Below are 12,588 nucleotides of genomic sequence, written 5' to 3'. Positions count from 1 at the left end.
TGCTGTCTTTCTAAGAATTTTATTGCGAAATGTTCACGTCAGTGCTCAATCATTTACAGAAAAGACGCAGCAGTCAGACGCTGAGTAGTTCACTCGACGTTAGCGTGTGTTTGCCAAGCGTGAAGCGAACAGTGATGCAGGTGGACATGCATGGTGCGCGGGTCTCAACGCCAGGCGAAGCCCGAGTGTCTTGGCGCTTGGTGTCGCGATGATGCAATTTGACACGAGCTTGCAGGGGCCCGTTTACTTTACACATGACTGTACCTCTCCAAATGCACGTCAGGTAATTACAGTCTATAAAGCAGAGCGCCTCGAAGTCACGCCGAAGCTAATTAATTGACTTATTTTTGTGACAAATTCGAAATCTTTGAAAGTTGTGTCTCCGGCTTAGGAAATCAGGGGTTATGGGCGACGATGAAATGGTGCCTACAGATCAATTTTGACCACCTGTACTTTTTAACGTACAGGCGCATACGCAATGCTCCGTATATGTCGCGCTGCATGTGTCCAGATGTGTAGACGCAACGCTCAGTGTGGATCATGCTTTATTATATAGACTATAATTTCGATTTTGCAACTAGCGAGAAGAAATGTTGTGCCTCTTTGCCTGTTGTTTTTGTTGTTGTTGTTGTTGTTGTTGTTGTTGTTCTTGTTGTTCTTGTTGTTCTTGTTGTTCTTGTTGTTCTTGTTGTTGTTGTTGTTGTTGTTGTTGTTGTTGTTGTTGTTGTTGTTGTTGTTGTTGTTGTTGTTGTTGTTGTTGTTGTTGTTGTTGTTGTTGTTGTTGTTGTTGTTGTTGTTGTTGTTGTTGTTGTTGTTGTTGTTGTTGTTGTTGTTTACATAGCTATAGTTCGCTAACAGTAGGCAGTAAAGTGAATGCAAAACATCAGCGGCCATACATAGCAGTTAGTTATTCCGTAATCTCATGAATGCACTTTAGTATTCAATGCACTTCCTCGACAGGGGAAGGGCCCTGAATTAGTACTAATTTCTCAAAAATAGAGTTAAGTGCCGGTTTCGAGAAACAAGTTCTGAAGACAATATGTGTGCTGTCTGCCACGTGCCAGTGAGTCTAGCTATGCCTATTCCTGACATTAACTTGCTCATGCTGGCAAGCCATTAGCCTGTATGCTACGTTACGCCTGCAAAAAGCGAGAAAGGCGTGTATGAAGTACAGTGCGCCGGAACAAGAGACGAACTGGTTCAGGAACAATCAAACATTTTTCCTAATAGGAACTGAATCAAAACCAAATCTGAGCACGTAGAACCCGAGCCAAACCCCTCACATTTTTCGGTTGCACACCCTAGTTTTATGTGCTAAAAATAAAGCGCATGTGCCAAATTATTCCATTAGAGATATTTGCCAATTATTTTCCGTTTAGATTGCTCCATAACATTAAAACACGTCACAAAAATTAAAGACGGAGAGTGCTTCAAAGGGCTCGACAGTTTTCGAGCCGAACCAAACATAAAAAAATAAATACTAACATTCTTACGAAACAATACAACCCAAGCATGCCTCACCTTGTTTTCCGGAGACCGCATCTTGTGGAATAGTGCGGCAGTTGCTGTTCACGTCAATGCTGATGTCATCGATGGCGGCGTAGCTTTCTTTCCTGTTTGCGACTACTCCTTCGAAGATGACCTGTGCGGATAGTGTCAAATTTCAATCACCACTAACTGCCCAATACATAACCGAAGCTCTATATTCCCCCTATAGTCACTCAACTGCTGGCGCTTGTCGGTTTTGGCGTTCGTATTGGCGTTCCAGTCACTTGCTTAACAAAACGTCGCTTTATGCATTGAAGCACAAAAGTAACTGGAACGCCGATGCATTTCTCCACAAAATTCGGGAATTAATATGTCGAAACTGGTGTCATCCTGAGAATTCGTTAAAAATATTATGGGGTATTACGTGCCAAAACCACAATCTGATTATGAGGCCCGCCGTAGTGGGGGACTCCGGAAATTTGGACCACCTGGGGTTCTTTAACGTACACCTAAATCTAAGTACACGGGTGTTTTCGCATTTCGCCCCCCTCGAAATGCGGCCACCGTGGCCGGGATTCGATCCCGCGACCTTGTGCTCAGCAGCCCAACACCATAGCCACAGAGCAACCACGGCGGGTGTGTGTGTGTGTGTGTGGGGGGGGGGGGGGGGGGGGGGTGTTCCTGGCCAATAAATCAATTTGGTAGTCAGCGCTCGTGTTTGTCCTTCTCTCTAACCCTTCGTTACCATCTTTCATTCTTTCGAAACTCACACCATGAACGATAGGGCATTTCGAATATTAATGGTTGCCCACCGACCTCTTCAGGAGACTCCTCCTCCTGTCTTAGCTTTCCCATCGCGGTGCCTCAAGTTAACGTGATCAGCTGGTTCGCGAGGTTGCACCAGCTGCAGGACGAAGGCCAGCTGCAGGACAAAGGCCTTTCCTTGCTGCAGTAATCTCCAATCATTCTTCTTTTGTGCCAGCTGACTATTATGTCCCTGCGAATTTCGAAACCTCATCGCACCACCTAATACTATACCGTCCTCGACTGCTTTTCCCTTAGAGGTGGTCATAGCGCTAGAAGACACAGACAAGAACGAGAGAACAGGACGAGCGCTAAAGACGAGCGCGCGATACTTTACTACAAGATCGACCTTTTTATGCAATAATGACAATACTTTCTTATCACCTATTATAACGCTGCGCAAAGATTATTGATTTGTTTTCCAGAGAGACACACTGAAGGATCATAGCGCTCGTCCTGTTCTCTCGTTCTTGTCCGTGTCTTCTAGCGCTATGACCACCTCTGATGTATATAACCAACTAGCCCAAAAAGCCATACTTGCTTTTTCCTTCCCTTCGCACCTATACTGTAACTCTAATAGGTCATCGGTTATCTGTTCTACGGATTGCATATGGCCTGCCCAACCACACTTACTCATCTTAATCTCAACTAAAATATAAGCTACAGCCGTCCGCTCTCTAATCCGTACCACCGTCTTTCTGTCTCTTAATGTTACAGCTAACATTTTTCGTTTCCTATAGCTCGTTGCGCGGTTCTTTGCCTCCTTCTCAAGCTTCTTTGTCATCTTCCACGTTTTCGCCTTGCGCTTTAGTACGTGTAAAATGCAACGATTGTAAACTCCTCTTTTCAAGGACAGCAATAAGCTGCCGGTATGTCTGCCATATACACTCCAATTTATTTTTATTCGTCTGGAAACTTCCTTCTTATAATCCGAGTCCGCTGTGGCTGACGTAGACAAAGTGCTCTTGCAAAGTTCACAAGAATAGACTGTCGGGCTAGTTCGTGCATAATCGCAATCGTATAGCTCAGGAAAACGTGACAAAGACAGACGCACATCTACAGTCGCATTCAATATGAGCTTCAACACGATGTCCGTGATGGAAGTGGCCCGAAGACAGAGTGGCGGCGCCGACATACGCGACTCATAGAGAGACATGCGCGACTGTACATATATGGAGCTGACTGGCAACTGAATACTTTACTACAAGATCGAGCTTTTTATGCAATAATGACAATACTTTCTTATCACCTATTACAACGCTGCACAAAGATAATTGATTTGTTTTCCAGAGAGACACACTGAAGGGTTGATAACACAATAACTTTTGCATTGTTCAATTTCAAAAGGTTCTAGTATTTGGCTGGCTAGCTTATCCGGGTGGGGCCTGTTTAACGCACATTCGCGAAAGGTAGGGTGAACAGTTGCACTATAGTGACAGTGGAGGGCTACATTACTAGATAAAGCAGTTTTGCCTCTATTAATGCCAATAGCATTATTGGCATTGTCAGACCAGTTTTCCTTCCGGCTATCTAACCAAATATGTGGACTGATCCCGACGATAGTGTAGTCGAAAAATAGCGGCCTAACGTCGTTTACGTCGCTCTTAATAAAAAAAAGGCCTTTAATATTTCTTCCGTTCAGGGCTGAATCAAACCCGCGTAACACGGGTTCCTCAAGCACAGCAGCCCGACGCTATAGAACGCTTTGGTGCTTTAGAGCGCCACGAACGGCCCGTGGGGAGGGAGGTAGGGTTTAATTTTCAGTGTTCGCACACACCGGGGCGTCCCATATCTCAGAAGTCACACCCGGCCTTCGGGGGTGTGGTTCATTCAGTTCACAATAAATGTATTTTCATCTCAGAAGAATGGTATTCGCATACTTGGAAAGTCATCATAGGTGAGTACTGCCCTATTTTTTTTTTCAGTTATGCTCTTTGATGTCCAAAAGGACTTGTTGCTTGACAAGTTGCTATGTGTAATGATCTACAGGGTGTTTCATTTTAGCTGCACCAAATTTTTAAAAATTGCCTGCGGCAGATAGCACAATTATAATCTTTGATCTAAACAACTCGATGAGGTGGTCATTGCTTCAACGAGAAATCAAAACACTCATGCATTTCGTCACACACTTAAAATTAATATCTCGAAACTGGTTCAGTCTTGAGAATTCGTTCCAAGTGAGTACGCCTTGCCAATTAAGCGGCTATAATTCGTAAATTGAAAGATGTTCCGTGAAATAATTAATTAAAAAGGTGATTAGCATAATTATGTTACTTATTCAATTATGCGTTTTGACCGGCCGCCTCATCGAGCAGTTCAGATCAAGGATTATAAGTGTGCTACCTGCCACAGGCAATTTTTAAACATTTGGTGCAGCTAAAATGAAACACCCTGTATATTAGAATTCGCACGCTGTCGGGCAAACAGTCGTGTTCTATTTCATTAAATGAGTGTCGATGACTCTATCCGCTGTGCACCACAAATAGTAAGCGATATCTAAATAGACACATTCTTCCATGGGAAGCACTGCCATAAGCATATAGAAAAAAGAACCAGAAGGCACATCATACGCATATCAATACGCACCCTGCCCATTCGGGGTATTTTCAGCTGCCCCCTACGCCATTCACTGGAGTTGCTGGGGCGAGCAGCCCAGACAACCTCTTGGCCAATTCTTTGGAAGTTTACCCGTTCTATAAGAACCTGCATAAGAAACCACAAGAGAAATGCGAGAAACACAACAGAGTAAAATAAAAATCATTCCGAGATATATGCCAATCTGACAATTGATACATCAAGGACAGCGAAGCTGTATAAGCGAGTTGTCACACCTTTCGGACAGTGGCGTACCAATAGTGCTCGAGTGGTGGTAAGAGAAAGAGGGGGGGGGGGGGGGGGGGGAACCATAGATAGTTCTTCTTGCTACCGTTGCAAAGTAAAGCTCCTCAAATTTCGTAAAGTAGCGACACGCTTTGAAAAATGCCCCCGCCTCCTCGCGCGCCATGGCCGAGGTCGACGCCGCGTCGCCATTGGCCTAATGGCAGCACGTGGGCCCTCGCGCCGGCTTCGTTTGTTTACAGTCGCCCTCCACCGCCATTTTCGCTTAAGAAGCGTCTACCGACTGTCGAGGAGCGCATGTTGGCGCCGTTGATCTTCCGTGTTGTTATAGTTTGTGAACGCATTTGAACTTTGAACTAAGTTTTGCGGCAAGTGCGACGTCGCTTCACGGCATATTCCATCACCATGACCTTCTGCGCCTTCGGATGCCAAAATATTTTTAGCAAAGACAAGAAGCTTATTTGCTTTGTACACCAACAGGCTTGAATTCGCGGGCACGTGAGGCTGCGTGCGAAAACGTGATTACGAAACTTCCAAGATTCGGCATAGTCCTTTTGACAATATTTGGGGCTCGAGCTTGAAAACTCATCTTATGTAAGCAACTTTCTGCCTTTTGTGGTTACTTACTAGCCCTTATAGCGAATAGCTTTGTTTGCCTCTTTTGTTCGTGTTCTTCATTGGCGGTAGCCCGGTGGATTTGCGATACAATGGCACCGATGAAAAGCGTGCGTGCTATCCCGAAACCGAGTTAAGGGGTGCGTTCGTTGCCGAACGATAGCATCATAAGTCTTTGAAAATTCGCGCGAGCTTTTTTAGAGTGCGTGAAGGTCAAGATGCGGCGGTGAAGTACTCGCAAAGGAAACGTGTGGTCGGCCGCTCGTTCACTGGCTGGTTTAGTCGTCATTCGTTTAGTCGTTTGCTCGTTCGTTTAGTCGTTCACATGCTGGTTTAGACGTTCGTTTGCTCGTTCGTTCAACTAGTTAATTGTTCGTAGAGCCAATTTGTCTCTGAGACGCACTTTATGTAGGGCACTAAGGCTGGTGCGTTCTTGCCCTCTGACAGCCTTTGAGCGTCATAGCTGATACACTCTGCAAACTCACATGGTAAGGACGGCGTAGAATATTCAGGTAACTGAGGGCTTGCTGGAGGCCAGGATGTTGGCATTTGATTGTAAACGTGTTATTTACAACCGTTCGCAACAAGATCTTGCGACACGGACTTGACAAATGTTGCGTACCCAATTGTAGCGTACGCGATACATTGGGAGTCGTCATGGTACGGCGTTAGCGCTTGTTTCGATACTTTAAAAAATATATAGTTATCAAAACAGGAAAAAGAAGCTGCCGTCCCTGAATTTGTATAATGCTTCGTATAGAAATTCTGTGCAGTACACAAAGTTACTCGGAGCAAGAAAGCCAACGTGAACGCTTAAAGCGCACCGCCTTGCTATGCGTGCATTCACTCTGCGAAAGGTCGTCTGCTACGCTCAAGCATCGTAGACGGCGCCACGGTCGAGGAGGGAGCATGAAAGAGAGGAGAAACGAGGAGGAACAATGGTGAAGAAGCAGAGTGTCGCTACTTTACGAAGTTTCAGGGGTTGTATTGTTAGCGCTGCGCATAGCCGCGCCCATCGAGGCGACCTTCTGCTTACATATCCCAGACGCGGGCAGTCAACGCGGTGGGCTCCGTGCTCCTCTATGATGCCTCGATGTCAGCGCCGCTTTTCAGGGTGGGGACAGCCTTTGAACCGCCTGGCACCGCCGGTCTGGCTTTTCGGCTCCATGTTGGTTCTTCTGCGGCGACTGTCGAGCTAAACGGACGCGCGCTCCATTTGCTTTCTTTGTGGCGTTGTGGTGCGAGAGCTCGTGTTTTGTGTAGTCCCTTGTGATGTTCGTGCTTGTTAACGAAACATGACGTTGGGGTATTTTGTTACCGCCGCGACGTTGAACGAAGGAGGAAATGGGCAGCGCAAGTAAAACGTGACGACTGGGTAGCGGCGGAACACAACGAAGATATGCGAGTGAGGATCATGATCTTGCTAAGAATAATGTCCCTTTTCATTTTCACAGAGAAGTTGCTTGTGTATGTTGGCGTGCCTTTTCTAGTGATTAAAAGGCTGCAGTATGGTGTGATCGCCATGTTTGACTTGTTGCAACGGCGTAGGTTTATTCTAGACGTTTGTGAATTGGCCTTTATTGTAGCTAGAAGTATTGGGGCACTTGTAAACTCATTTCCTGGATACGCGATCGACGACAGTACCTACCTGGTCAATTTTTTCTCACCAGAAATCAAACAAGCACAAAGCATCCCTCAGTCGGAAGACAGTCATGAGAGAAGCGACTTCACCCTCGAAGTTTCTTCTCTTGAGGAAGATGTGCTCGCCCACTTGGCAGGCTCTTTGTTAAAGCCGATTATCCGCACTGTGGAACACTGCTCTGTGTGCATGTGCATGCTAGCGGCTGAATAACCTGGACAGGAACACCACCTTACTCAACTAAATGAATATGTCCAAGGCGGAAATTTTTTATTTATGCAAGCAGACAAATTCTGCACTTTGTTTTTTAATGTGAGAGTGCTCTCAAGTCTTTTGCTGAAGCTCAAGATCTGAGCTCTCTGAGAACACCATTGAAAGCACTGAAGGAAATTATTGGAAAGAATGTAACCTTGCCAGAAAACCCATGTTATCAGCACAAAGATGTGATTGGAAAACTTATTGAGCGATTTGTGTCCACACATCTCCGCATCTATCTGCGATGGCTTAACACTCCTGAAAAGGCAGCTGAGTGTTATGCTAGCAGGACTGTAGCAGGTACGAGCGTGCATTAGGGCAACCACATTTTAACCAGGTAACCTCGCTGAGAGCTTATAAAAGAGCTATGCAAGCAAACTGTTTATCAGATGGTAAAGCAGAAAAATCTGAATTTAAATCGTGTCGGTATCCCCCTTAGCACGCCCGCCGCCCTTTCTGCCCGATGGTTAATCTGCAGCCGCCACGCACCCAGCGCTTCCGTACTGGAAAGAACCAAGATGGCACCGAAAAGCGTGGATGTCTCCACCCTGAAAGCGGCGCTGGGCATCGAGGCACCCTATGCTCCTCGCTATCGCAGCGCGCTGGCTGCCCGCTGCAGGGTGACGTGAGCAGGACGGCGCCTTGAGGGGCGGGGCTGTTTTTGCGAGCTCTGACAGCCGAAATTTGTCGTATCACAGTTCCACGGGTAATCATATTTTTCCAGATCCAAAGATATGGCTTGCACGGAGAGCTCGCTTCACTTTCCCAATCAAGAAGACCCTGCTTAAACTAAAGATTTTAATATTTATTAATGTATTTTTGTGAATCAGCGACTAATTAGTACGTATAACCTGTCACCCCGTGGTTGTCAGCACTGACGGCATGTCTCCGAAGCACCGAGAAAGAAGTATTTCTTGCTCCATGCTCCGAAGGGGCCGTCCTTTTGCTTCAGAACGGCAACTGTCTAATATTTCTTAAAGTATCCGTAGAAACACCTGGTATAGCTGCGTCGCAGCACCAAGGCGTCAGCTTTCACCGCTGCCGCCGTACAAACTTTTATCTGAGCTCCAACGTTAAGCCACTATAACGCGATGTGAGAAAGAAAAATTACGGATTACTGGTTAATAAAACCACGCAAATATGTTGTTATCTATTCCAATGAGATATACGCAAGGCAACGTTCACTTTGTAATGATTCATAAATACGCATCAAAGCGTGACAATGTAGATGTTATTTTATTAACACTCGATATCGATCACGCCGCCGCGCGAAAACGGCTTTGGAGCTCCCCTTAATAGCTTTCCTGTGAAATGTAAGCCCCAAGAAATGCAGAAGGTGAGAGAAAAGACAACGTTTTTAAACGTATGTGGGCTTTAGCGATAACTTTTATCCATGCCATTACACTGTCAGAAATTAGCAGAAATGAAAAGAGTGCCTCAAGCACACCATCACACTTTCTCTAACACAGTGTGTGGCTCTTTATTTTAACACTATGTGTAAATGACACCAGAAGCACCAGAGACTTCAACTCGATCTTTATGAAACTAGTAAAATTATAAGCGTCCTTATACATTAGATAAGACGTTTCGCTATATTAAGGAGCTTTTTGAAGAAATTTGGAGAATCTCGCGTAGGCTAAGTAACCTTGCAGATTCTTTTGCTACGAGGCTGCATTGAACAATAAATATTCACATGTTATCTTTAATCATAAAGCGGCTGAATGCGCTGTTATGAGCACGTACAATTTCCGTTTCCATCTTGCTCCCGTCTGCTGGTACACATTGGAATCTAGGGCTTGGTAATACTATAGAGCTCTGGGCTTTCTAACAGACGACATAGTACTTGGTAGAGAGTGGGATAAGTTCGCAAAGAATAAAGTACCAGACTCACCCTGAGCTTCGTGCCAGCGACATCTCGTACTATGAACCAGAAATCCATGCACTGTACACCTGGTGCCATAAGATTGACGTATTCGCTAACCAGTATGGCAGACAGGGGCGAATAAGGACGAGCACCACTCAGGAACGCGTAGGACCCTAGGTTTGATTGTAATGAGAAAACAAAAAAGTAGATTAACTATTATCCAGCTGGACTGGCGCGACGTAAAATCGGGGAACGCAGAAAGCGTAACTTTGTAAATTGCTGCTCTATCCGCAATGCGAGCTTTTGGAATGACGCAAGCTAAGAGTAAATCGAGTCAAGTCCAGCAACATTGTGATTCATTCATATCTCTGGGTATACCAGGCACAACCCTTCTCAAGATCTCTGAAAGCCTACGCTTTCTGCGCTTAGTAACGTTTCCTCTATGCTTTGCGCATAACGAACAGCTTGTCCGATTGCGACACACACCTTGTGGAGTTCCCAGCGTGTGGTCATATGCCGGCCGTGGAAGAGTGGAGCGTAGCTGCCCTCCACGGACGAACCACTCTGACTTGCCCCGCTTGCTCACAGAGTTTGTCCATGTGCAAGGACCACGCTCGAAGTCGCAGCTCAGGCCCCGCTCTACGCGAAATGGAAACCTACGTAAGACAAGCACTGAAGACAACTGCAACGTCAACATAAGAACGTGTAGCATTACGCTCCGTGTGTGTAACCGTGCTCCTTCTTTTGTGTGTGTTTTTAAGCGCAAGGCTACACGTTCAGAAGGAAAAACCAACAAGCCCAAGTGGAAACCTTATTGAAGGAAACATAAGGCTTCGCAAGAAAGGTGCAATTGTTTACCGGTAATGTTTTAGACACAAGCCTTTCCGCTGCGAGAATGTATAACTTAGAACTTCTCGGCGTCAACTGAAAAGCATTGAATTTAACATGAACAAAAAATCATATTTCCGTTTGCACATCCGCGTGTGTGTATGACATCTGTGTGTTTCAGGCTCGGAAGCCGAGGCTGAGCAGCAGTACCTTTATCAACTGATATGTCACTCATCCCTTTTCACACTCGCAAGCATCCATGCGTGACATGCTTTAATATAAATTTCCCGTTCGTGTTTCAATTTCTGGTGATAGTTCGCTATTGTACAAAAACAGCACAAGCAGGAAAACGATCCCAACATAAAAAACTGTACTTTCTGTTTGCAAAGACTGAAATCTAAATTCACCCGCCGGGGTGGCTTTTCGATTCGATGGAGGCTAAATGCAAAAACGCCCGTGTGCTTGCGTTGTAGTGCACGTTAAAGAACCCCAGGTGGTCAAAATTAATCCGGATTATAATCATAATCAGAACTGGTTTTGGCACGTAAAACCCCCGAAAGATGAAGAAGAAATCTAAATTCAGAGATGTAACGTATGTCTGTCCAATTTGTCTTTTTTTTTTTTTTTTTTTGTAAGCTAGAAGTAAGGGACGTGGCTTTGCACTCACTGCAGCCTCCCAGTAGGTCCAAAAGTTGATATGGCTTGAACAGAGAGCTCGCTTCAATTTTCCACTTATAATGAGCACGCTTAAAGCTTAGCGCCTAATTACCACGTATCACCCGTCACACCGTGGTCACCACCACTGAGGGTAAGTCTCCGAAGGAACCGTCCTTTTATTTCCAAACGGCTATTTTTAAATATTACTGAAGGCCGTCGTAAAAACAGCTTGTATATATATATATATAGTAGTAACTGGATATTTCAATGGGCCCAGCGTATGTAGAAAAATCAGAAGCACAACTTTGGGTAAATCAACCTAAGATAACCGCGAAGTTGTGCTTCTGATTTTTCTATATACAGTTCTTTACAATTCAGTAAGGAACGTAAAATATTATGGCAATTATCTTTTTAAGTACAACACTAAATAAGTTTAGATGGATTCCGTAGTATTGTGAAACTCTATCTCCGTTAATTTTGCCGAAAGAAGCTATTTACTAGAACATCATTTCTTGAATTTCGTGCCGAGGCCTCAGCGCCGCTACGTGAGCGTGACATCACGGATTTCAGAGTACTTTATCGTATTTCGGCCCTTTAGATGAAGCAGAAGTACTCGAAACATTCCAAGTTAGTTTTGTGGCTTATTGAGAACCCCATTGTAGTTCCATCTTTACCAATAAAGAATTAACTAGGCCAAAGCAGACGCCGTCAAAGTCCGTGATGTCGCGGCCAGCTGGTGCTGTAACTTCAAGGCGGCGTCGCCACCCGTCTTTCACCTTAGCATTTTTCCTGGCTCACAAAGACTCGTCTCGCGGTAAGAGTGACGTTCTGGGTGTTGTAGAAGCGACATTTATTTACTGGTAGACTAACTTAACAGCAAAGCTGTTAATGGGAGTTCTGCAACGCTTTCTGTGTGACAGTGAAGGCCGGCACGCGGTGGCGTGGTCGATATCAAATGTAAATGCAACGCAACGCGTGTCGGAGCACCGAATTTGCCTTGAAACATAATGCTCGATGATTATAAACTAAATGTTACTTTGTTTATATCTCACTCGGATAAACAGCCACTTATATGCGCACTTTTTTTCTTTCTTTTTTTTAACCAGTAATCCGTAATGTAGTTTCTGACGTCGCGTTATACCGGCGCCACACGTTGGAGGTCAGCCAATAGTTTGTACAGCTGCGTTTGTGAAAGTTAACGCCGTAGTGCTGCAACGCAGCCTGCGTGGCAGCCGTCACTAAGAACAGACAGGAACGACCGCGCTCGAAAACAGCAGTAACTGTGCTTGAGCGAGGCCGTGAGCCAGCAAACAGACCTCTACAGCACTTCCGAAGCCTATGAGAACTCGCTTATACAACTTCGGTATCTCTGATGTATCAGTTGTCAGACGGGCCTACATCAGTGAAGAATATTTTTTTATCTCGTTAATGTCTCTTTAAAGTGCCAGCTATTAAGCTGACGATGATTTTTTAGCGTTTTTATTATGTGACATCGTAAGAAGCGAAGATATGCTACTATAGAGCCAGCTATCTATAGGAATCATACCTACTAAAGGAATACGACACACAAGATAGAAAAGGTTACAAAACCAAAAAGAAT

General features: G+C 45.0%; 1 protein-coding gene across 1 annotated transcript in view; it reads right to left on the bottom strand.

The window, feature by feature from the left end:
• Nucleotides 1-12,588, bottom strand: part of LOC119454414 (MAM and LDL-receptor class A domain-containing protein 1-like) — an 85,977-nt gene that overhangs the window by 22,216 nt on the left and 51,173 nt on the right. Inside the window, exons 13-16 of the mRNA XM_049666837.1 lie at nucleotides 9,990-10,142; nucleotides 9,531-9,676; nucleotides 4,879-4,995; nucleotides 1,522-1,642 (exon numbers count right to left, since the gene is read on the bottom strand). Of these exons, the coding sequence (XP_049522794.1) occupies nucleotides 1,522-1,642; nucleotides 4,879-4,995; nucleotides 9,531-9,676; nucleotides 9,990-10,142 (537 nt within the window). The remainder of the gene's footprint in view (nucleotides 1-1,521; nucleotides 1,643-4,878; nucleotides 4,996-9,530; nucleotides 9,677-9,989; nucleotides 10,143-12,588) is intronic.

This window comes from Dermacentor silvarum, chromosome 1 (assembly GCF_013339745.2).
Source record: "Dermacentor silvarum isolate Dsil-2018 chromosome 1, BIME_Dsil_1.4, whole genome shotgun sequence".
In the NCBI taxonomy this organism is placed as follows: Eukaryota; Metazoa; Arthropoda; class Arachnida; order Ixodida; family Ixodidae; genus Dermacentor; species Dermacentor silvarum.
Note: the sequence above shows the minus strand (reverse complement) of the source record. Positions and strands in the feature narration are given on the sequence as shown.